At 52.9% G+C, this 23,549-nt stretch overlaps 1 protein-coding gene and 1 long non-coding RNA gene across 2 annotated transcripts; one reads left to right on the plus strand and one right to left on the minus strand.

The window, feature by feature from the left end:
• Window positions 1–7,045: 7,045 nt before the first annotated feature.
• Window positions 7,046–9,721, minus strand: LOC136399881 (uncharacterized). Its single transcript, XR_010750224.1, has 3 exons — window positions 9,609–9,721; window positions 8,912–9,011; window positions 7,046–8,614 (listed from the first exon to the last, which is right to left on the minus strand). It is a non-coding gene; the product is annotated as an uncharacterized lncRNA (long non-coding RNA).
• An 87-nt stretch (window positions 9,722–9,808) lies between these two features.
• On the plus strand, window positions 9,809–19,685 carry TINAGL1 (tubulointerstitial nephritis antigen like 1). Its single transcript, XM_066375693.1, has 12 exons — window positions 9,809–9,942; window positions 10,459–10,775; window positions 11,705–11,768; window positions 15,326–15,418; window positions 15,630–15,744; window positions 16,804–16,927; window positions 17,012–17,162; window positions 17,490–17,679; window positions 17,779–17,824; window positions 18,096–18,219; window positions 19,032–19,077; window positions 19,172–19,685. The coding sequence occupies exons 2-12, from the start codon at window positions 10,466–10,468 to the stop codon at window positions 19,310–19,312; spliced, it is 1,404 nt and encodes a 467-aa protein (XP_066231790.1). The 5' UTR covers window positions 9,809–9,942; window positions 10,459–10,465; the 3' UTR covers window positions 19,313–19,685.
• Window positions 19,686–23,549: the final 3,864 nt, after the last annotated feature.

Raw genomic sequence — 23,549 nt, forward strand, 5'->3', positions numbered from 1 at the left:
TTGAACTATGAGAATGTATGAATTAATTTAAAAAAACAGTCAAAACTAATTGTTTTTAAATACATAAATCCTTTCAGTTTCTTTCTGAGCCTGAGCCCAGTCCCTGGCCGTGTCCCAACAAGATGGTTTTGGGGCACGTCCCCCATGGAACCTTTGACCTTCAGCATTCCATCTTCACTCTCCCTTCTGTCCTACGGGAACGAGAGACAAAGATTCAAATAGCTGTGTCTGAGTGAGTCATCTCTCTGGGACTCAGTTTTCCCATCTGCGAAAAGGAAGATGATAACTTAGAGAATGGCTGGGGGATGAGATCATTCGTGTCAAGTGCCCAGCTCATAGCAGGTGGCCAGCTCATGGCAGGTGCCAGCCCGCGGCAGGTGCCCAGCCCGTGGCAGGTGCTCATAGCATTTGTGCTGGCCGGGACGCAGGAGAGACCCTTCCGTGCAGAGGGAGTTTATCAGGCCCACAGTACATGGACAAGAAATGACAGATCCTTTTATCTCTCCCTCACTTGCTGGGTGGCTATGACCCAATTCCTTCCTCTCTCTATGTCTCTTCTTCACTTGCAAATGAGAGGGTTAGACTGAGTGAGCTCTAGCTGATTTATAAGTTTTAGAGCCCTTGGTGACTAAGGAGGGCTCCCTCTCCTGTCAGATATGGGTTAGTGAGGCCCAGATGGAGTGGCTACTTGTTCAAGATCACGTGGCATGTCAGAGGCCGCGCCAGGACTGCTACTCATTCCCACCCAGGCCCTTAACCTGAGACAACCCTCTCTGCCCAAGCAGCCGTGTGGTGACGCGGGAAAGACTCTTTCCTGTGACTCTCCTTAGCTACCCAGCTTCTGATCTTTACTATAGAAAGGCTACTGCCCACCCAGCCTTGAGCTCCCCCAGCCCCTCCCCAGCATCTGTCCCCACCAACAGGAAACACAGTGACACAAATGCATTAGGGGTGTCCCTTGGAGACAGCACCCCTAAGGGTGGAGTAGAGAGATTGGGAGCTAAGGACTTCCTATGAGTTGGGGTCCTTGTGACCACTGGAATGCCCTAAGACAGCCTGTAACTTTTGGTGTCTTAACCTGAAACTCCCAACCTCCTAGGCCAGTGGTCGGCAAACTTATCAGTCAACAGAGCCAAATATCAACAGTACCACAACTGAAATTTCTTTTGAGAGCCAAATTTTTAAAACTTAAACTATTATATATAGGTAGGTACATTCTTTATCGAGGTAGCGCCCATATGTGGTATTTTGTGGAAGAGCCACACCCAGGGGCCAAAGAGCCGCATGTGGCTCGCAAGCCGCAGTTTACTGACCACTGTCCTTGGAGTATCTACACCTGCTCACAGGGCTATTGGTTTTGGGGAGTTACTTCCCCCCACCTGGGCCAGTGAGAGTGGCCTTGGGTTCTGACAACCTTCCAGATCCCCATGGACTCCAACTGTCCTTCTTGCCTCTGGGTTTCATAATATTCCTCAGGACCCTGGAGCAAGATACCAAGTTCCTAGTCCATTTAGAGTGAGGATGGTTCATGGTATTGAAAGTTGACTTGACATAAAAGTAATTTGAGGCCCTGGCCAGTTGGCTCAGTGGTAGAGCGTCGGCCTGGCATGCGGAAGTCCCGGGTTTGATTCCTGGCCAGGGCACACAGGAGAGGCGCCCATCTGCTTCTTCACCCCTCCCCCTCTCCTTCCTCTCTGTCTCTCTCTTCCCCTCCCGCAGCCGAGGCTCCATTGGAGCAAAAGATGGCCCGGGCGCTGGGGATGGCTCCTTGGCCTCTGCCCCAGGCGCTAGAGTGGCTCTGGTCGCGACAGAGCAACGCCCCGGATGGGCAGAGCATCGCCCCCTGGTGGGCATGCCAGGTGGATCCTGGTCGGGCACATGCGGGAGTCTGTCTGACTGCTTCCCCGTTTCCAGCTTCAGAAAAATACAAAAAAAAGAAAAAGTAATTTGAGTGTTCCTTCTGGCATATATTGATTGTTGGCATATATTGATTAACAGGGAAATATGACTTGGTATGTCGTAGGCATGAACTTACCTCCATGGCCCTCTCTCTGCCTGTATGTCCCTGCTCACTCTTGGGAGCCTTGTGGCTGTTCATTACTCTCCAAGGTGATGTGTGCAGAGACTAGAGACCCCTCAGGTGTGCAAGCATACACAGACTCCAGATCTGTTCTAAGCCTGTTTGACTGGTTTCATCTGCTTTTCCCATGGGTTGACCCTTGAGCGGGTTTACATTCATTTTGGGGGGTGGTTTTAACTGGTTTGACTCATTTTATGTCAGTTTCAGCTCTTTTGTAAGGATTTTAATTTATTTATTCATTTTAGAAAGAAGGGGGGGGGAGAGAGAGAGGAGAGAGAGAAGGGGGGAAGGAGCAGGAAGCATCAACTCCCATATGTGCCTTGACCAGGCAAGCCCAGGGTTTCGAACCGGCGACCTCAACATTTCCAGGTCGACGCTTTATCCACTGCACCACCACAGGTCAGGCCAATCAGTTTCAGCTCTTTTGTGACTACTTGACTATACTGAGCTCATTTGTAACTGCTTGTTTTGTTTTGTTGTTTTGTTTAAGCATCATGGGGGAGACAAACACAGTAAGGGAGAGAGATGAGAAGCATCAACTTGTAGTTGCATCACTTTAGTTGTTCATTTATTGCTTTTCATACATGCCTTGATCAGGGGCCCAAGCCAAGCAACCCCTTGCTCAAGCCAGCAACCTTGGGCTTCAAGCCAGTGACCTTTGGGCTCACGTCAGAGACCATCAACATGATCCCATGCTCAAACTGGCGACCCTCAGCTCAAGCTGGCGAGCTTGCCCTCAAGCCAGAAGAACCCATGCTCAAGCTGGCGACCTCACGGTTTTGAACCTGGATCCTCAGTGTCCCAAGTAGATACTCTATCCACTATACCACTACCAGTCAGGCATTTGTAGGAGTTTTGATTTGGGTCAGTTTAATAATAGCAGAGCATTACTGATCCTAAGTGCTTTACATACATTAAGTGATGTAATCCTCACAACAACCCTGCAGGTAGGGACTGTTATTAGTGTGTCCATTTTGCACATGGAGAAATGAGGCACAGAGAGTGTAAGATACTTGCCCCTGCTTTCACAGTTACTGAGTGATGAAGCCAGGATTTAAACCTATTCCATTTGTATCCCGAGTCTGCGCTTGTAACCCTGACACTATCTCCTGATCACTGCAGACGAGTGAACCACTTGAGGTGAATAGACTTGTCTGAGCCAATTTGTTCTGCTTTCTTCAGCACAAGCAGCTCTGTGCTGACTCAATCTGCATATCACCTTGAATTTGGCACATTCCAGTGGGCACATAGATCTCAGGCCTTGTACATCCTTCAAGTGGAAGACCACAGTATTAGTTTCAATATAAGCAGCTGTGTGCTGGCTCAATCTGCGTATCGCTTTGAATTTGGCACATTCCAATGCACACATAGATCTCAGGCCTTGAACACCCTTGAAGTAGAAGATTACTGTATTAGTTTCCTAGGACTGTTGAAACAAATCGCCACAACCTTGGCTACTTAAAACAAGAGAATTTTATTTTCTCACAGTTCTGGAGGTCAGAAGTGCAAAGCTAAGGTGTCTATGCAGAGCTGCTCTCCCTCTGGAGGCTCTAGGGGAGAATTCGTTTCTTGCCCCCTGCAGATTCCGGTGGCTCCAGGTGTTCCTTGGCTTGTGGCCACATCACTCCAATCTCTGCGTCCATAGTCACTTTCCTTCTCCTCTTTAGTCTGTGCCCCTTGTGTGTCTCTTATAAGGACATTTGTCAATGGATCTGGAGCTAATCCAGGGATCCTTAATTACATCTTCAGAGTCTTTCCAAATAAGGTAACTTTCACAGGTTCTAGGGATTAGGACATGGACATCCCTTTTTCAGGGATTCAATCCTTTCCAGCCATTAAAGTCATATCACAGTATCTCCCCCCTGAGGATCCAGCTCTTGAAAGTGACTCTATCGGATCTGTATTCACCCAACTATTGGGGTCCTATCACTTTCTGCTTAGAGATGAAAAGCTCAAAGTATAAAATGTGCCTGAAGCCATGGAAGAGCTTCCTGTACTTTTCAAGACCCATTTATTAATATTCCCTGCTGGGAAGATCAGGGCTTCCTGGAAACGCCGAGCGAGGTGTAGACGTATTTCTGTAAACAGTCACTGGAAGATAATACCAGCTTTCTAAGATGTTTACTGGTGATAACACCAGGCTTACAATGGGGGGGGGGGGGAGTGTTTTCTTTAGCGAAAGTGATACTGACTTGAAGGAGGGCAAATAATTAAGAGATGAGGGGAGCAGTTAACCCCCAAACCCTAGCATTCCTGGCCTGGGGCTGAAAGAAACTAGCAATTTAGATATAGATGAGATAGGTACATGCTGTTCTTGTTCAACAACCAGACTTCGCACAGAAGCAGCCCTGCGGGGCGCTTGGCGTCCAGCTGGCCCCGAGCACCTATCGTACACAAACAGCAGAGGAAGGGAGAGCTAGGTTTCTCTTTCGCACACTTCCCCGGTTGTACGGACAGCTGAAGACCATGGACGCTGCTGACTGTGAGAGTCAATTTAGTCTTGACCATCTGACTTCTCCAGAGGCATGTTCCGGGCTCTGGGCACCAGGTTCTGTCCTGCCCTTGTCAGCTGTGTGACCTAGGGCAAGCCACCAAACAAATGGCAGACCAGAGATCTTACAAATTCATAGTCAGGGACTTCAGATGTTCACGCCGCACTGGTGGCAATCCTACTCTGTTTCTCTAGTGGTTTTGATTGTGAAAAAAGATTCCACACCCAGTCCTTGACCCCCCCATCCCCTCCTCTCTACTCAAAGGGCAGGTCTGTCTCCTGTGCTCTGGGTCCCCTCCCCTCCGACTTTATCGAGAACTTTGCTCATGGGTAAGCCCTCCCCCATAGCATCACTTTCTTTCCTCCCACAGGTCATTTCCATCAACCTATAGGCCCTGTTTTGTGTCCTCCATATTTGGACAAACTCTTCTCTTGACTCTTCTATTCCCAGCCAATGCTCCATTTTTCTGCTTCCCTTTGCACTGAAACTTTCTAAAAAGTTGTCAACGGTTGTTCTCTTCAATTCGTTAGTTTCCATTTGCTCGTCCCACCATTACAACCCGCTCGCATAGTCGCTCTTCCGCTCTCGGGGCCCTCATCAAGGTGGCCCCAGTGTCCTTGTTGCCAAACCCTGGACACTTCTCTGTCTTCAGCTTACTCAATCTTTGAGCAACATCCCACACAGGTCAGCTCTTCCTCCTTGAAACACTTTCTCCTGCTGGCTCCTGACAGCTCTCTGGCCTGGCCTTCCTCCGGGCCACCGTGGCTCGAGCTGCTTTATCATCCCCTCCCCTCTGCCCAACTCTTAGGATGGAAGCCTCCCATTGGTAGGATTCAGCCGGTTCGCACCAGTTTAGCAGAACCAATACCTGATTTTTTTGTTGAGTTCAGTGAACCGGTTGTTAAAATGGCACTTGTGATCAGGGATCTCTCTAAAGTGGGCGCTTGAGCAGCCACACAATGTGGAAATTACAAATTTACATCCCTTACTCTTTTTTAATGTTCATCTACACAACAGCCTATTCTAAGCGCCTGTAGTAATTCATTCCGTCCAAAGGTGAAAAGAATTGCATGTGAGGACACCAATCAAGAAGCAATACAGAAATATCTTAAATAACAGTTTTATTATTGTTTTTTTTTGTCGGGTGTTACTTAATATTTTTTCATTAATATTTTAAAACTCTTATAATCTAGTTTTGTGTACCTCTTTTATTCTTATTTAAGTATTAAATGCATGAAATAATAAACTACCTTTTGGTATATAATTTTTTTTATGCTTAAAATGGTCATTAAGGCAGAGAAGCGGTTGTTAAATTATTTGAATCCCACCACTGGAGCCTCCACAGGCTCAGTGCTCCTCCTCTTTTCCAGGATAGCTGGAAACCAGCACGGGGCACGTGGGACGTGGCACGCAGTACTCTGTGGTCCAAACAGACCCCCAAGCCGCTAAGATTCCAGGGAGGGAAACAGTCTCTGCCTCTCAGTGGGAGGAGCAGAGAATTTGCACCCACCACGCTAGACACCCAGAAATCCTTTACCATTTCTCACCACATCTGATCCTTCAGCAAGTACTGTCCATCCTACCTTCAAACAGGTCTTCAATAGGTCTGCTTCTCTGGATTTCTACGGCCACCAGACTCTTTCAAGCCTCAGTGTCTCTAGGCCGCGTTACAACAGTGTCTCCTCCCTGGGCTCCCTGAATCCACTTTTACCTTGTAGTCTACTACAGAGTTGCCAGAGTAAGCTTTTGCATTCATGAACTCTCAGAAGTCAGAAGACAATTTAAGCTCCTTACTACCGCCTGAGGGTCCTGCCTGATGGGCCGCAGCCCATCCCCTAGTCTCATCTTGCTCGTCTGCCCCCTTGTTCATTATAGCTGCAGCCGCTCTGGGTGTCTTCTGTTTCTCAGGCCAACTTGTGCCCGGCCTCAGGGCTTTTGCACATGCTGATTCCTTCCTGGTACACCCTCCCCTGGGCTCTAGGAATGCTAGACAAGAGGGTTGCTTCAGAGAGATGTCATCTTCTCTCTGAAGCCTCCCTGACCACCTCATTGCTCTGGTTCTTGGGCGGGTCACTGCAAATCTTCATAGCACTGCACATTGTAGACTGACTTAACGGTATCTGTGTTCGCTTATTTACTTGTCGGTCTTCCCATTCAGTTGCAGACTTCACGACAGGAGGACCGGAGTCTATTTGGTTCAGTCCTGAACACAGCACTGAGCACAGAGCCCAGTACATAGTGAATGCTCGACCCAGGTTTGTTGAATGAGTGAGAAGATCAGACAGTAGAGCGTGCGTGCCACCACTCCGTGCAAGGCACCTGCACGTGGCCCAGATCTTATCTCCCACAAGCGCCAGCACGCCGCGCAGAGCAGCATTCAGCCTGTCACGCGGCCCTGCAGGCCGTGCTTTCTGTAAGGCAACCCAACAGGTCCCAGAACCCGACATGTCATGACATGGCCCAACACCCATGTTAGCCCTGGCCTGGACCTCACACTTAGTCCCAGGTATCACTGCTCCAAGTTCTGGACATGTCTAGCTGACCACACTGGGGCGCCAGGGAGCCCAGCCTGAACTGGAGTGCCATTTATGACCCAAACAGCTGAGCCTCCAGGGCTCATGTAGTGGGTCCTCGGCCACAGACCTGGGCTGAACCGGGCACAATGGGGCTTTGTCTTCCCAGGAGGCCCTGCGCAGCTTCCAGAGGAGAATGGCCCATTCTGAGCACCCAGAGCAGCTGCTGGGGGAGAGGGGGCAGTGCCAGACTCCTGGGAGAAGAGAGGAGGCCTGGGTCTCTGCTCTACTGTGCGACCTTAGGCATGTCACTGCCCCTGTTTAGTTTCACCCCTTTTGTAGAAAGAAAAGAGCATGAAAGCTCCAAGGGAGCATCTGGGTACAGATGGGAACCAAGGCTCAGAGAGGGGCAGTGTCTATCCAGAGCCACAAGTGCAGCAGGACAGAGTCAGACAGGTGCCCCAGGCCACCTGTCTCTGGGAGGCAGAGGACTCAGAGGGTAAATCCTGCTGTGTCTCCTCACCTGTTGTTCTGCCTCAGGGCCTTGGACAAGAATAAGACAGAATGAGTCACCAGGAAGGAGGAGGCCCTGGAAAAGGAAAGTGGGGCTCCACTCCCCCTCCCGAGCCCTGCCCTCTTCCTCTCCTCTTTGGCCAGGCGACCCAGTAAGTCACGAGATTCCACTGGGTTCAGCGCCAAGCTCAGTGCTGAGAGGGGACCCCCCCTCCCTGCCCCACCAGCTATGCTCTTGGCTCCATGATCTTCCCCTGCTCTGCGTTCCTGACTTATGCACAGACAAACAGACAGGCAGGGACAGGCAGGCAGCCAAAACCCGCAAACAGACACAAACACCTTCACGGATACACAGAAACCTAGTAAACAGGCAGACACACTCACAGGGACAGTCGCACATCTATACACACAGACATACCTGCCAACAAGCGCACAAATATAGGTAAACAACACACTGGCAGACAGACAGACAGACCCATGATCCACACAGATGCAACATCTAGACAGATGCACAGGCACACAACAGACAAGCAGATTCAGACAGACGCACTCAAGCAAAAACACCTTCCAAACACAGCTACACAGATACACACATGCACACATAAATACATACACTGCACAGACTCGAACAGTGGCCTACAGAGGGTGATTTGAGGCAAAGGACAGGCCACATGTTTCTGGGCCAGCCCTCAATCCCAGAGCCCAACTGAAGCTGATCCATGAAAGTGGGCACTCTAGGCACCAGCTCTTCTGAAGGCAGCCCCCATCTCCTGCCCCGAGGATATGACGTTTATCATTTACTGAGAGGCCCGCCGTGCAGCAAGGTGAGTGGAGGTTAGATATGAAGAGGGACTTCCCAAGCAGGAGGGTGTTGAGACCTGTACTGGGTGACTCAGGTGACTGGAAGGAAAGGAGTGGAGTTGTGGCAGGTAGGGAGCCTGCGCTCTGGCTGTGTGGCCTCAGACACAGCTGATCTTCTGAGCCTCAGTTTCCCATCTAGGCTTTGTCCCAAGTTCCTGCCGGGAGCAGACAGGCCAGTTCCTGGGTGTGTCAGTGCCAGTGCCAGGACATTATTCCCTCATCCTCTGCCCCTTTTCCCCACTAGGGCAGGATCCCCTTGGTGACTCACTGCCCGGTCCCCTGGCAGGGGGTAACCCAGTCACAGATGCCTATTTGTCCTGGTCTCTCTCCTCCCCCAGGGACTAGCCAGCTGAGGCTGCCCCTTGGCTTGGGGAGGGGCCCGGGGAGGTAAGAGAGAGGGCAAAGGGAATCCCCAAGCTTGATGCATGAGCCCCCCTCCCCCACACCCCTACCAGGAGCAGCTTTGAGTCCCAGGCCTGGGGATAGGGGATCTGGCCAGATGTAGTCTCTTTCATCCACTCTGCTGTTAGAGTTCTCTGGCCTGAACCCAACCTGTTGGAAAAGAAGAGGTTGCGCAACAGGGAGGTAAAAGGTGACAGCAGCCCTGGCGGGACAGAAGCCCCATTGTTTGGAGCGCAGGCCAGCCTGGGCAGAGGAAGGGTTTATGCCCCAGGGCAGGAAGGGGGGATCTGTGGGGGGCGCCAGCTGGCAGGGCTCCGGCCACTGGGTCCTGGAGGAGGACAGGTGCCAAGCAGGATGCCCTCAGGGTTGACAGAGGGGCCAGTGCCAGGCAAGATGCCCGGGCAGACTCAAAGAGGGGTTGTGGGGCAGGGAGGCAGCCCTACAACACCCCCACCCCACCCCCTCGGGACAAGAAACTGCTCAAGGAATCTGCAGGGTCGGTCATAAATCATCCTTGTCTGGATTCCATTCATTCCGAGGAAGGAGGTGGCTTGGGGCAACCCCAAGCCTGGGGGGCACTGTGAAGGAGGATGTGCGTGGCTGAACTTAGAGGTGTTTGCCGCCAGCCCTCTCCTCATCATTTCTCAAACTTGGATCCAAAACTCATAGCTCCGCTGGCCCCAGTGTGGAGACCCTTCTCCGCACCAGCCGCTGATCTCCACGGTGCAGCCCGTCGGAAGTCCTTACCGGTGTCAGACCACAATCCTTTCTCTTTCGGTTGCAGTTCCGCCCCCTGAGGGAACGGCTTTCACCGGAGACCGAGCGAGCACAATCACAGGCTCACAGCGCCTCTCGCAAGTCCCAGCTACCGAGGCACTGAGGGCTACCCCAGGTGCCGGAGCCGGGCTCCTCCCTCCGCCGCTGGCCGCTGGGGCGGCTCCGCGGGTGGGGCGGTACAAAAAAGCGATCCCGCCCCGCGCTCCTCACTTGACTTTGAGTGTCCAGCGGTCACAGGAGTCCAGTCACAGGAGTCCAGAGGCGGCGCGTGGGGCAACCCGGGCCAGCCCACACCCCTCATCAGGTAGGGACGCTCCCCTGCTTAGAAGGGAGAGGGTGTAGACAGAAGGAAGAGAGGGGGCAAGCAGAGGGACATGACAGATGGCAGAGAGGGAGCGTGGAGTGGCTAGAGGGACACAGAGAAGACCAGAAGAGAGGACCCATATCAGGGATGGAGGCTGAGGCAGGGGCAGAGGGACCCAGGACAGGATAGACCTCTGGTCAGAACTGTCAGTGTTGGGGTGGGGGGAGCACCAAGAACGCCACAATCCCCACTTCCCATCCATAAAGTTCCCCAAGCAAGTCAGGGAGGAGCTTACTTTCCTGCCCAGTCCCCTCTCTCCCTGTCAGCCAAGGCACATGTGCTGTGGCTCCTCTGCCCACGTCCTGCCTAGGGACACAGGAATCGGGGTCTTTGATCCTGCTGAACTCCCTTGGACTCACAGTCCTAGGAAGCTGGGAAATCAGCCCCCGGGGTTCCGGGGAGTCTCTGCTGCCCACCTCCTCAGACCCCTGCCCTCTGCCCTCCCTGGGGCCCCAGTGGCACCATGTGGAGATGTCCACAGGGGCTGTTGCTGTTGCTGCTGTTGGCTGCTGAGTCGGCTCTGGGTGTCCGGCGGGGTCGTGGGCGCCGGGAGCTAGCGCCGGCTCTGCACCTGCGGGGCATCCGGGATGCGGGCGGCCGGTACTGCCAGGAGCAGGACCTGTGCTGCCGAGGCCGCTCGGACACCTGCGGCCTGCCCTACCTGGGCGTCACCTGTTACTGTGACCTCTTCTGCAACCGAACCATCTCCGACTGCTGCCCGGACTTCTGGGACTTCTGCCTCGGCGTGCCGCCCCCTTTCCCCCCCATCCAAGGTGGGCACCAGATGGCCAGGGGTGGGTGGCTTTTTCAGGCCCAAACTCAGCAAGGCTTAGGAGCAAGGCTGATGCACTGACATTTCCAGGGGAAGGTTTGTAGAATCTGGGAAAGAGACCCCGCTTCACTCTCTGTTCTTCTAGGAAGTCCCCACTCTGATCTTACTTGAATCTCTCCAGCAAGACTGGGGGAAAAAAAAAGAAGATCCTTGGTCAGTGAGATTCTAAGTTGGCCTAGAAGGGCAGTTGCCTGCCCTTTCTCCCAGTCCTGTTTCCATATTCCGGACATGGAAGGTGCTGGCCCCACCCGCTGACTCACCCTCAGGCTGATAAAGCACACAGAGGTTGGTCAGGGTCATCTCGGCCATTCCTCTGCCCTTGCCCGTATTCCCTACCCTTTACATGGCTGGACACACCTGAGAGGTGGCTCAGATCTGTTTCTGCCTTCAGCCCTCGTCCGTCACCTTCCTTTGCCAGGCACTTGTCCCTGTCCAATAGGAGAACCCCTGAATTCCTAACCACAGGTTCATGGCTCTGTGGGTGTGAGATTGCATACCTGGGTCATCATCCCAAAGTGCTGTATTATTTTAGTGGAGTCACTTGCCTTCTCTGGGCCTCAGATTCCCCATGCACCGCCCACACCCCATCTCTAAGCCCCAACTCATGTAATGCAAAGGGTGCAAAAAGTGTTCTGGCTGGCAGCATGTGAAGCAAGAGGGATCTAAGTTGGAGTCACTGATGAACTTCCTAAGCAGTTGGTGTGTGACCCTGCAGAAGATGTCTTAAGTTATAGTTTGACTTCAGTTTCAGTGAGGGCTGGGGTGTGAGTGTGTGTGTGTGTCCATCCGGACACCTGACTTTGGGAGACTTGGCCACCTCAGCCCATCATCTCTGGTCTCAGTTCCACTTCCCTTCTCTTCCTCCCCTAGGATGTATGCATGAGGGTCACATCTATCCAGTCTTGGGAACTTACTGGGACAACTGTAATCGTTGGTAAGTGTTTGGGGCTTGGAGGGAGCATGCCCGTGGGCATTGTAGCTGACAGACTTGGTTTAAACCCTATCGTCACTCACTTGTTGGGGGCAGGTCCTTTCCCTTGTCTGAGCCTCAGTTTTCTCATTTGAAACATGGGAATTTTTACACTGATCACATCAACTTAAATAAACAACATTCTAACAACATTCCTCAGGGGTGATCAACCTCAGATAGCTGACTTCAGGTGCAGTCCCGAGCTGGGAGTCATTCCTGGCCCCTCTGAGCTTGGGCTGGGCTATTGCTCCTCCTGACCTTCCTCCATGTCACAGGAGAGCCCAAGAAGGGGGTGCCAGGAAGGAAACCTCTGACTGCAGCATCCGCTGCCCTGGGCCGGATGAAGGTCAGGGATGACTGAGCTGGAGGTCAGTCTGCCTGCAGCAGGGCCTTCCCTGGAATGCAGCCCCCTCCCTCCTGTACCCCACCATTCTAGATGGGTCAGGGGTGTCCCTTCATCTAAGGCCTGAGATGGGAAGTGGAGAAGGGTTGGGTAGGAAGCCTTGGCTGCTTTAACGGAAATAATGGGGACCCTGTGACTTAGAGGAGGAGGCCCTGCACCCACTCCACCCCCTGCCCTCTTTTTGCCTGGGAGGCTCCAGGGAGAAGGGAACTTTTTGGAATGCATTACGCATAAGCTGTTTCCATTGCCTCACTGGCGTGAGGGGTGGTGGGTGAGAGTGTGCCGGGTGAGAGAATGTGTGCGCGCATGCGTGTATGTATGCTGTGTGTGTGAGAACTGTGTGTGTGTTCAGAAAGGTGGCGCGTGTGCATGAGTCTGCCAGTCCTGATGGGATGCCTCTGGACCCTGAGAGGTTAACGCTCTCTTCCACGCCTGTCCCTGGGGCCTGGCCACCCCAGAAGCCCCTCTGGAATGCTGGGACCTGCTGTCACCAGTCCAGTCTAGACCTGCTTGGACAGCCCTGGGGGAAAAGGGGAGGTGGCAAGCAAGGACTGACCGACCCACTGACCCCATGCCAGCTCTGGACAGCTGTGCTCCCTGTGCTGGCACCTGAGGGAGGGTGTGGGGCCACGCCTGTGGGCCTTCCAGGCTGTGCGCGCCCTCGATGGACGCTTGGATGGATGCTTGGAGAGAGTCCCAGGCTGCAGGGAAAGAGGAGGAGGAGGGCCTGCCTTCCTCGCAGTCTCACTGGCCCTCCCTGGAAGTGCCCCGCCCAATCCTGGGACTGGAGAGCCCAGCCATACTGGGTCTTGGTTCCCCTTGAGGCTCCTTAAAAGGCAACATTGGAGGCGGGAGCCGGCGGGCTTGGAAGGAGACAATTTAGAATCTTGTAATAGCAGTTATGAGCTTGTAAAAGCGTCGAAGAATTCATAGAATGCAACTGTTCAGTCCACACCTGTTTTTTAAGGACCTACTACGTGCAGCCGGAAGGCACAGGTCTTTGTCCCTGCACTGGAGCTTCCATTGGGGTGGCGGAGAACGAGACACACAAACGTCTCACTGCAACCTCCTATACTGTGTATGGGGAAAGACAGAATATTGGAGGACCCTGGTTTAGAGTGGGTTGGGGGCAAGGGAAGCCCACTCAAGAAAGGTCATTTAATGCTAATAGCAGGGAGATGGGAGGCCCGGGATGGAACATGGGAGGAACAGCTTGTCGGAAGACCAGACGGTGGGACCCAGCTCACTGCAGCTGGAGCTGTGAAACAGGGAGAGGCCCCAGGAGGTTAGGGTGCAGGCCACCTCCCATGGGTCTCATAAGCTGTGGCAACGATTTTGTATTTTGTTCTCAGTGTTGTGAGACTCCACTTAGAGGGCACACAATCTGATTTACAATTCTTCAAAGATCTCTCTGGTTCCAGAAAGGGGTGTGGGGGATCATCAAAAGGCAGGGAGCCTGGGTAGGAAGCCACGGCCATGGTCCAAGTGAAAGGCGATGAAGGACCAGGCAGATGGACTCAGAGCCTTTTGTTATGTGACTTCCTGCCCCTGCTGATTGAGGAGGCATGGGGTGGGGGTGGGGGGGCAGTGGGTTTAAGATACCACAGATTACACAGAATTCTGGCTTAAACACCTGTAGATAAGGTGCCATTATGTGAGTTGAGGATGTTAGGCAAGCAGCAGGCTTGGGGAAAGACAGTTAGGACATTTTAAGTCTGAGGTGACTTTTACACACCCAGAGGAGCTGTCAGGAGGCCAGTTGGATCTGAGTCTGAAACTCCAGAGGGGTGGGGGTGGGGGCAGGGTTCCTGTAATGAGAACAATCATGGTTGATAACAATTCTGGAACACTTAAGATGGGCCTGGCCTTGCACTAAATGCTTTGCGAGCCTGCCATTGCTCCCCTGAAAGGTAGTACTGTTATTGTCCTTATTTTACAGACAATAGTTTAAATAACTTACCTGAGGTCATGTGACTAGTCAACTAGGACTGAAACCCAGGATTTGAATTTCAGAACCTATTCTCTTAGTCACTCGGCTATACTGCCTCATTCATTCATTCAACAAACATTTATTGGGTGTCTGCTCTTTGCTAGGTTTTCTTTTGTAGGCACTGAAGATACCAAATAATACCTGCACTCAAGGTCCCTAGAGTAGTCTATGAGGAAAGAGGTCTAAAATAACTACATACGTAGTGTGGCAGGTAGTGATGGATGCTGCGGGGAAAAGTAAAACAAGGAAGGAAGATAGGGAGAGTGGAGGATGTTGGATTGTAAGATCGGGGGCCAGGGCCGGCCTCCCTGAGAATGTGACATTTGAATGAAGGTGACATTTGAATGAAAACTTGGAAGAAGTGAGTGAGCCATGCGGTGCTGGAAGAAGAGCAGCTCAAAGGCCCTGGGGCAGGAGTCAGAGAGAGGACAGGAGGACAGATCATGCAGGACTTTGCTGGCACCATAAACACGTTGGCTCTTATTCTGTGATGTGAAGCCAGTAGAGGGTTCGGGGCAGAGGAATGACGTGATATGACGTGGGTTTAACAAGATCACTGGCAGCTGTGTTAAAAATATACTGAAGGGGAGGTGCAGGGCCGAAGTGGGGAGAAGAGTGAGAGACTGCAGCATAATCCAGGTGAAAGGTGATTGAACCACGGGGTCTACAGGAAAAAATGAGACATGGTTTGGATTGTGGATGTGTTTTTAAGGTACAGCCAACAGGATTTGCCAATAAATTGGATCAGCAGATGAGAGAGTCCGGCTTTTGGCCTGAGCTCCAGGAAGGATGGAGTGACTCTTTTCTGGGGACTGTGGGCGGAGCAGGCACGGGAGTAGGGAGACCAGGAGTTCAGTTTGGGATGTGTTAAGTTTGTCCCGTTAGTAGACACCCCAGTGGTGATGTTGAGTAGCAGGAAGATTCTTGAATCTGGAATTTAAGGAGAGATCTGGGAGGATATAAACTTGAGAACTTGACATTTAAAACCAGCAGGCTGGGTGGGACCATCTAAGGGTCTTGCCACGCACACTGGTACGGAATCACAGACCCGCGTTGACCTCGGAGGCCCCTTCCCTGGAGTGGCTGCCCAGCAACCCCTCACCTCTTCCTTCCCTCCTGTTCTCCCAGCACTTGCCAGGAGAAGGGGCAGTGGGAGTGTGATCAGGAGCCATGCCTGGTGGACCAAGACATGATCAACGCCATCAACCAGGGAAACTATGGGTGAGAGGCCCCGGAAAGGCCTTGGCGGGCACACATGCGCATGCACACTCAGCACACATGCATTCTGTCCGCGCTGCGTGTCCTGCCAGCACACCCACACTCAGACCTCATGTATGTGCACACGTAGCCGGTACACGTCTCTCCCACCACAGGCACATACCTCCAGGGCCCCCTGCTTTAGCAGGTCTGTCACTCGCATCCCCTCTTTCAGGTGGCGTGCTGGGAACCACAGTGCCTTCTGGGGCATGACCCTGGATGAGGGCATTCGCTACCGCCTGGGCACCATCCGCCCATCTTCCTCCGTCACCAGCATGAATGAGATTCACGTAAGTCCATCCTTGCCCACAATCCTGCCACCTCGTGGCACAGGATTCGAGGGATCCTGGCACCCTGTGCCCTATTCATCCAAGGGCCTGGGCCTATCCCTCTCTACCAGGCTGCGTGACACTGGACAATCTTTCCCTGGGCTTTCCGCTCTTGCCTATAGCAAGATGTGCTGCGCTGGAAGAACTGATGCTCTAATTCTGAGTGTCGTGGCTCCAGCCCGAGCCCCTTCTTGGCCTGCCCAGCCTGGGAAAAATGCTGTTGGTCCCAGTACGGCTAAGTCATGGCCCAAAGGGCCAGGAGGTCACCTTGGTATTTTGGGAAGGGAAGGACAGACACTCCTCCAGCTCTGGCCAGAGAGCAGCAATTCTCGGAAACAACTCAGTGGAAGCTTAAGGGAGGAGGGGGCTTCTCCTTTCCCACTCGCGGGACCCTCTCAGGGGTGAAATGGGAACCAAACCCAGAACAAAGGGTGAGGAAGGGGCACATGCTGGAGGCTCCATCTCTCAGCGGTGGGTAAGGGGGGCGCTGGCCACTCCCTGAAGAGGGACTCTAGCTCAAGGCTGGGCTAAGCAGACCCTGCCTCTGCCCTTACTCCCTGGGGCCTCTGCTGTTTGCCTCCTGCTGTTTGCCTTGGCAGCCTGCCCAGTCACGGGACCTGACTGCTTCTTCTCTCTCCTGCTCTTTGCGGCCCGAAGCCCAGAATCCTGGTGGGAAAGAAGATGCAACAGACTAGAAGGTGCAGAAGAGGAAGAAGGCAGGGGTTAAGGATAAAAAAGCAGGGTGACTCTGGCCTGGCCACTTCCCTGTTCCTGGCCTCAGTTGTCTCATCTGTAAAATGGGACTAGTCACTCCTCACCTGATACTAAGAAGGGACCAAATGGTGGTTGGGTCTTCTAGTTGAGTCAACATGGAGGTTGCTGGAATCCCTCCAAAGCAGGAGGTCTCAAGATCAAACCACAGAAGGCCTTGGACTCTTGGTGGCCCTCCAGTGCCAACAGGCCTCTGAGGGGCAGGCCAGGCAGAAACAGGAGGCAGACTGAGTGACTTTTGCCTTGCAGACAGTGCTGGTCCCAGGAGAGGTACTGCCCACAGCCTTTGAGGCCTCTGAGAAGTGGCCCAACCTAATCCATGAGCCTCTTGACCAGGGAAACTGTGCAGGCTCCTGGGCCTTCTCCACAGCCGGTAAGTCCGAGGGCAGGGCTGGCTCGGCAGGAAAGGAGGCCACAGCCTGAGCCCTCTGATGGCCCTCTTGCTTCCTTCCACCAGCCGTGGCATCTGATCGCGTCTCAATCCATTCTCTGGGGCACATGACACCTGTCCTGTCACCCCAGAACCTGCTGTCTTGTGACAAGCACAACCAGCAGGGCTGCCGTGGAGGGCATCTGGATGGCGCCTGGTGGTTCCTGCGGCGTCGAGGGTGAGCAGTAGGGGGTGTAGGCAGGGAGGAGGGCATGTGGCAGGGCCTTAGAAGAGGCCATGCTGCCTGACCTGTGGTGGCGCAGTGGATAAAACGTTGACCTGGAAATGCTGAGGTCGCTGGTTCGAAACCCTGGGCTTGCCTGGTCAAGGCACATATGGGAGTTGATGCTTCCAGCTCCTCCCCCCGTCTCTCTTTCTCTCTCTCTCTCTCTCTCTCCCTCTCTCTCTCCTCTCTAAAATGAATAAAATAAAATAAAATAAAATAAATAAAAAAAAGAAGCGGCCATGCTCACTCTGCCTTTGCTCCCTCCTGCTGCCCCTTCAGGGTTGTGTCTGACCACTGCTACCCATTCTCGGGTCAGAAACAGGACGAGGCTGGTCCCGCACCGCGTTGCATGATGCACAGCCGTGCCATGGGTCGGGGCAAGCGCCAGGCCACGGCCCGCTGTCCCAATCGCGATGTCCATGCCAATGACATCTACCAGGTCACTCCTGCCTACCGCCTTGGCTCCAGTGTAAGTCTGCACTTGGGTGAGGGGGCAGAGGAAGAGAGCTGGAAGGCTGGCCAAAGGCTGGAGCCTCACCGCTAAGGGATGCTCTCCTCCCCGCTCCAGGAGAAAGAGATCATGAAGGAGCTGATGGAGAACGGCCCTGTCCAAGGTAAGTGCTCCTCACCCTGCTCCCTGGCTCCAGAAGCTTGTGTCTGCTTAAGACGGGACACAGCAGCACAAGTGGTCTGTACAGCATCGAGCAGCATGTTCACTGGGGCCAGAAGTGGGAGGGATCATGTCCCCTCCCCATGGGCAGCACCTAGGGGGGGCATATAGATTCTTGGTAGGAGAGGCCCTGGGGCCCGGGCATGCATCTCCAATCGGGCTTCGGTGCCTGTGCTAAAGGGCTGAGCTGGCCCAACTTTGACCTCTGCCCACAGCCCTCATGGAGGTACACGAGGACTTCTTCCTGTACCAGGGCGGAATCTACAGCCACACACCTGTGAGCCTGGGGAGGCCAGAGCGATACCGCCGGCATGGGACCCATTCGGTCAAGATCACAGGGTGAGGGGCTTCGGGGGCAGAGGAGGTTGAGGGCAGTTGAGCTTACCCTGGGGGCTCTAAGCCTTCCTTGAATCCAGACCATCTCTCTGAAAAGCCCTATTTCAAAGAGGAAAACTGAGACTTAAAAAGATGGAGGGACTTACCCTAGCCACACTAAAAGCTGGGTGCTTTTTAAGGTTTCCGAGGACTGCTCCTGCCTTACACGCTGGGGTAAAATAACTCCAGTGAAATACAGACAAGGAGGCAGGAGCTGCTGGCCCTCTCCCCTCTCAGCACCTGCTCTCAACTCTGCCTGGCTCGGCAACTGACCTCCCCAGCCTTCAGTTTCCCCGCCTGAGAAAACAGGAGACGTTAGAGTCTCTGACTTCAACTGTCCAACCATTGAGGTGTACTTCACAACGGGACTTTGGGTCCTAAGTTACCCACATTCTCTGAGTCTCTTCTTTCCGGTCCCTGGCACCCACCCCTCCTCGGCTCCCCAAGGGAGGAGGGAGGGCAGGCAGAAGTGCGAGGTTGCAGAGAAATGGCCCACAGGATGGGGGTCCCTGGAGGACGGAGGCCCACGTTGCCCTTCTTCTGCACACCCCTCAGTATTCCTTCCGGTGCCTTCCCCCACACTGGGCGCGGCCACACAGACTTAGAGATGTGGAGACCGAGGGAGTGCAGACAGAGACAGAGACCTGCCCAGGTCCTAAGAGTTTACCCAAATGACCAAAGGCAACAGGGGCCTGGCTAGGGAAGGTCCCCGGGGTGGGGAGCTCTGAAAGCAGGTACAGTCAGCAGCCCTGCCCCTGCCTGGTTCTGGCCCACAGGTGGGGAGAGGAGTCACTACCTGATGGGAGGAAACTTAAATACTGGGTAAGTCCCTGGGCTGTGGGCCCTGTAGCCACTGTCCCCTTCCCCCAGGCCTCTGCTTCTCCATGCCACTGCTCACACCCCTCCTCAATTCCAGACCGCAGCCAACTCGTGGGGCCCAGCCTGGGGTGAGAGGGGCCACTTCCGCATAGTGCGTGGAGCCAACGAGTGCGACATCGAGAGCTTCGTGCTGGGCGTCTGGGGCCGTGTGGGCATGGAGGACATGGGTCACCACTGAGGCTGTGGGCACCATGCCAGCCGGCAGAGGAGCCCCCCGTGGGGTGGTGCCCCTGCCTCATCCGTCTGCCCCATCATGCTCCAGACCTAGGCAGGCGCCAGGAGCCTAATCCTCGCAGGTTCCGCTGACTCAGCGCCCGGCCTGGGAGCCGGGCAGGCGAGGCTGGTGGAGCCCCCAGACCTCCCAGCGGGTACGGGACAGAGCCTGGCCTGGGAGGAACCAGCCTGAAGACCTCAGGCTCCCTGCACCTCCACTCAAGACCACTGAAGCCAGGACACCTCCAAGTCTCCAGCCCCACCCCCCTGTACTCTTACTCTCCAAAGATATTTATTTTTGTTTTCACTGTTTTGAAATAAAAACAAAGTATTGATAACTCTAGTAATTTGGAACTTCTGGGAGTAGAAAGCCAGGCCAGAGTTGGGGTGGCATATGGTTAGAAAGCAGAAAGGACTGCCTGAAGTCTGGCTGGATGGCAGGGTGGGTGGACTAGATACCTTAGTCTCCATTCAGTCCTCATTGGCAGTGTCTCTGAGCACTGACCTCTTTGGAGGTGGAGCACGGATGGCATGACCTTTGGCCCCCAGAGAGATGAGAGCCCATGGGAACCACCTTTCAGACGCCGAGTCAGCACTACCTGGGGAGTGGGCAACCCACCAATCATCAGAACTGGCGCTGGTGCCCAACAGGCGAGAGGGGCACAGCCCCACAGAAGCTGAGCCTCTGTCTTTGCAGATCAGACTCTCCAAGCCACCCAGGCGAGGGGGATCCCCCCTCCTTCCCCTGCCCCTGGGCTGAGCTGAGTCTGCCTCTCTAAGCCTTCTCCTTACCTCATCTTCCCAGGCTCCTAGTGTCCAGTCCCAGCCAGCTTTCAACACCATCAGGACCTGCCTGACCAGCATCCTGACCAGCTTCTTCACCTTGTGCCCAGGCAACTCCAGAGTCCTCACTGCTCCTCAGATGTCCAGGACACATGCAGACCACTGGGCATTTGCACATGCTATTCCCCCAGTCCAGATACCTTTCGTTCTACCTACCCTTTGTCCCTGCCCCATTCCCATTCAAAGCCAACTCCAGGGTTCCTTCGTTCAGACAGTTCCTGAGGAGGGCAACTGATGTTTCCCAGAACACCCCACCCCACCTAGCATGGCTTAGACAACTCCGCCCTAAACTCACCTGCACTCTGCCCTTTCACCCAGGAGTTCACCAATCTGGGTGTCTACCTACCTCCTCCATTATGCTAAGGGCAGAGACTGCGTCTGGTTCATTAGTGCGTGCTGGTACCCACACAGGTTCCCTGGCATAGGGTGGCACTACAGGTTGTGAAATGGTTGAGTGAGTGTGACTCATTCTTTCCCTTCCACTTGCCTCCAAGACCCGAACTCCATCCAGCCCATCCAAGCACTGATGTCAGTAGGGAGCCCCGGCCTGTCCAGGAGCCCAGCGAGGCTGTGCCTGGGAGGAGGCTCCCGCGGCAGGAATCTTCCTCACCCACAACCCAGTCACGGCGGAGTGTCCGGGCGCGCGAGGCGAGGGGGCGGTCCTCCTCCCTGGCTGGCAGCCCCTCGGACCCGCGGAGTCCCCAAGCTTTGCGGGCATCACCTGAAAGGAATGCGGGGCCGATAAGGAGCCGCCTTTGTCTCATTTCCTGTTTGCCAGGACGTCCCGAGCCTGGCTCCCCCGGCGGGCCCGCCCATACCCAAAAAGCCGAGGCGGGCCAGGGGCCCTGGGGACGCCGACGGCGGGAACCCCCACCAGGGAACGCGCGCTGCCGCGTACCACCGCCTCGGGATGCGGCCGCCGGGACACACCCCGCCGCTCCCACCCGCCGGGAAAACCCCGTCCAGGGGCCGCTTGGCCCGGAGAGGCGAGGCTGGAATTTTCTACAAGGATCTTTGGCGGAAGCTCCAAGCGGTTGGGAAGGGGAGGGGAATAAGGGAGCAGCCGGGGCTTGAGGCTCCAGCTCCGGCAGCCTTGCTGAGAGTCCCAGCGGCACTGCAGACCTTGAGGGGTCAGCCCAGCCCTTCCTGAGTCCTGTTCCCGGGTGAGGGAGCCCCAGGCCAGCCCGGCGCAGGGAGAGGGTTGGGTGGGACTGGCGGGCGCGGGGCTTAGCCATGCCCAAGTAACCTCTATGAGCCACCACCCCTGGTTCTCTCATGTTAGTAATGGACATGTTGTTTTAAAGGTCCAGGCAAACATCAAGCCCCACTTCTCAACCAAATGACTGACCTTGAGTCTGTCCATAAGAAATCCTAGTACCCCAGCCCCTTGCTGTGGTGTGTCCTGAGGCTAGTCCCTTCCTGTCTCTGGGCTCGGAGCATGGGTCATCAGACAATCCTGGGTTTGAACCCCTGCTCTGTTTATTCCATACTGGCTATGTAATCTTGCCTGTCAGAGCCCATTTTCCTATATTTAATGGAGTTAATAGCAAGTCCTGGACAATTAAGAAGGGGGCTATGTTCTGAGAAATTCATAAGGTGATTTAGTCATTATGCAAACATCATAGAATGCACTTACAGAAACCTACATGGTCTAGCCTATGACACACCTGGGCCGAACGGTATAGCCTACTGCTCCTAAGCTCCACAGCTGGACAGCACGTTGCTGCACAAAATAGCACGAGATTAAAACAAGTACAAGAGAAAATGATGCAATCAAGAGGCAGGTAAATACGAGATGGGGCTGCTGCCCAGTATAACACAGCGCACTGAGTGACAGCAAGCTTTTTTTTATAAGTAGAAAGAGTGCACTTTAAAATAAGGATAAAAAATATAAGATAGTAAATACCTGAAGCAGCAACATAGCTGCTTATTATCAAGTATTATACTCTGCATATAATTGTGTGTGCTTTCCTTTTATTCAACTGGCAATACAAGAGGTTTATTTACACCAGCGTCACCACAAACAAATAATGCATTGCGTTACGACCTTACAACAGCTACAACATCTCTAGGTGATATGAATTTTTCAGCCCCATTATAATATTTTTTTAAATTTAAGGCATGATATTGCTCAATAAGAGTACATAGGTTTCAGGTAAACATTTCTATAGCATTTGAACTGTTGATTGCATTGTGTGTCCACCACCCAAAATCAAGTTATTTTCTATCACCTTATATTTGTCCCTCTTTACTCCTCTCCCCACCCCCCACCCCCTGGCAATCACTTCACTTTTATCTATGTCCATGAATCTCAGTTTTATATCCCACCTGTGTGTGAAATCATATAGTTCTTAGCTTTTTCTGAGTTACTTATTTCACTCAGTATAATGTTCTCAAGGTCCATCCATGTTGTCGTAAATGGCAACATGTCATTATTTCTTATGGCTGAGTAGTATTCCATTGTATATATGTACCACATCTTCTTTATCCAATCTTCTATTTAGGGACACTTTGGTTGTTTCCATGTCCTGGCCACTGTGAATAATGCTGCAATGAACATGGGGTTGCATGTGTCTTTGTGTACCAATGTTTTCTAATTTTTTGGGTAGATACCCAGTAGAGGGATTGCTGGGTCATGTGGTAGTTCTATTCTTAATTTTTTGAGGAACCACCATACTTTCTTCCATAATGGCTGTACCAGTTTACATTCCCACCAGCAGTGAATGAGAGTTCCTTTTTCTCCACAGCCTCTCCAACAGTTATTATTACCTGTCTTGTTGATAACAGCCAATTTGACAGGTGTGAGGTAGTATCTCATTGCAGTTTTCATTTACATTTCTTTAATAGCTAGCGAAGATGAGCATCTTTTCATATATTTATTTGTTGTTTGTATGTCTTCAAGGGAGAAGTGTCTGTCCAGATTCTCTCCCCATTTTTTAATTAGAGTGTTTGATTGTTGCTGAGGTTCCTGAGTTCTTTATATATTTTGGATATTGACCCCTATCAGAGCTGTTGTTTGTGAATATCATCTCCCATTTTGTTGACTGCCTTTTTGTTTTGTTGTCAGTTTGTTTTGCTGTGCAGAAGCTTTTTAGTTTAATATAGTCCCATTTATTTATTTTTGCCTTTACTTCTCTTGCTTTTGGGGTCAAATTTATAAAATATTCTCTACAGCCAAGGTCCATAAGTTTAGTACCTATGTTTTCTTCTCTGTAATTTATTGTTTCAGATATTATATTTAGGTCTTTAATCCATTTTGAATTAATTTTTGTGCATGGCAGCTCTATTGTAATTTATGGGACCATTGTCCTATATGTGGTCATTGTTGAGTGAAACATTGTTACGTGGTGCATGACTAT

The sequence above is a fragment of the Saccopteryx leptura genome, chromosome 3, assembly GCF_036850995.1.
Source record: "Saccopteryx leptura isolate mSacLep1 chromosome 3, mSacLep1_pri_phased_curated, whole genome shotgun sequence".
Taxonomy (NCBI): Eukaryota; Metazoa; Chordata; class Mammalia; order Chiroptera; family Emballonuridae; genus Saccopteryx; species Saccopteryx leptura.

Bases quoted from the DNA above. Each gene is read 5' to 3' on its own strand.
- TINAGL1 (XM_066375693.1), top strand. From the start codon at position 10,466: ATGTGGAGATGTCCACAGGGGCTGTTGCTGTTGCTGCTGTTGGCTGCT. The intron at 10,776-11,704 runs GTGGGCACCAGA...TTCCTCCCCTAG, and splicing joins CCCTTTCCCCCCCATCCAAG to GATGTATGCATGAGGGTCAC. The intron at 16,928-17,011 runs GTAAGTCCGAGG...TCCTTCCACCAG, and splicing joins CTGGGCCTTCTCCACAGCCG to CCGTGGCATCTGATCGCGTC.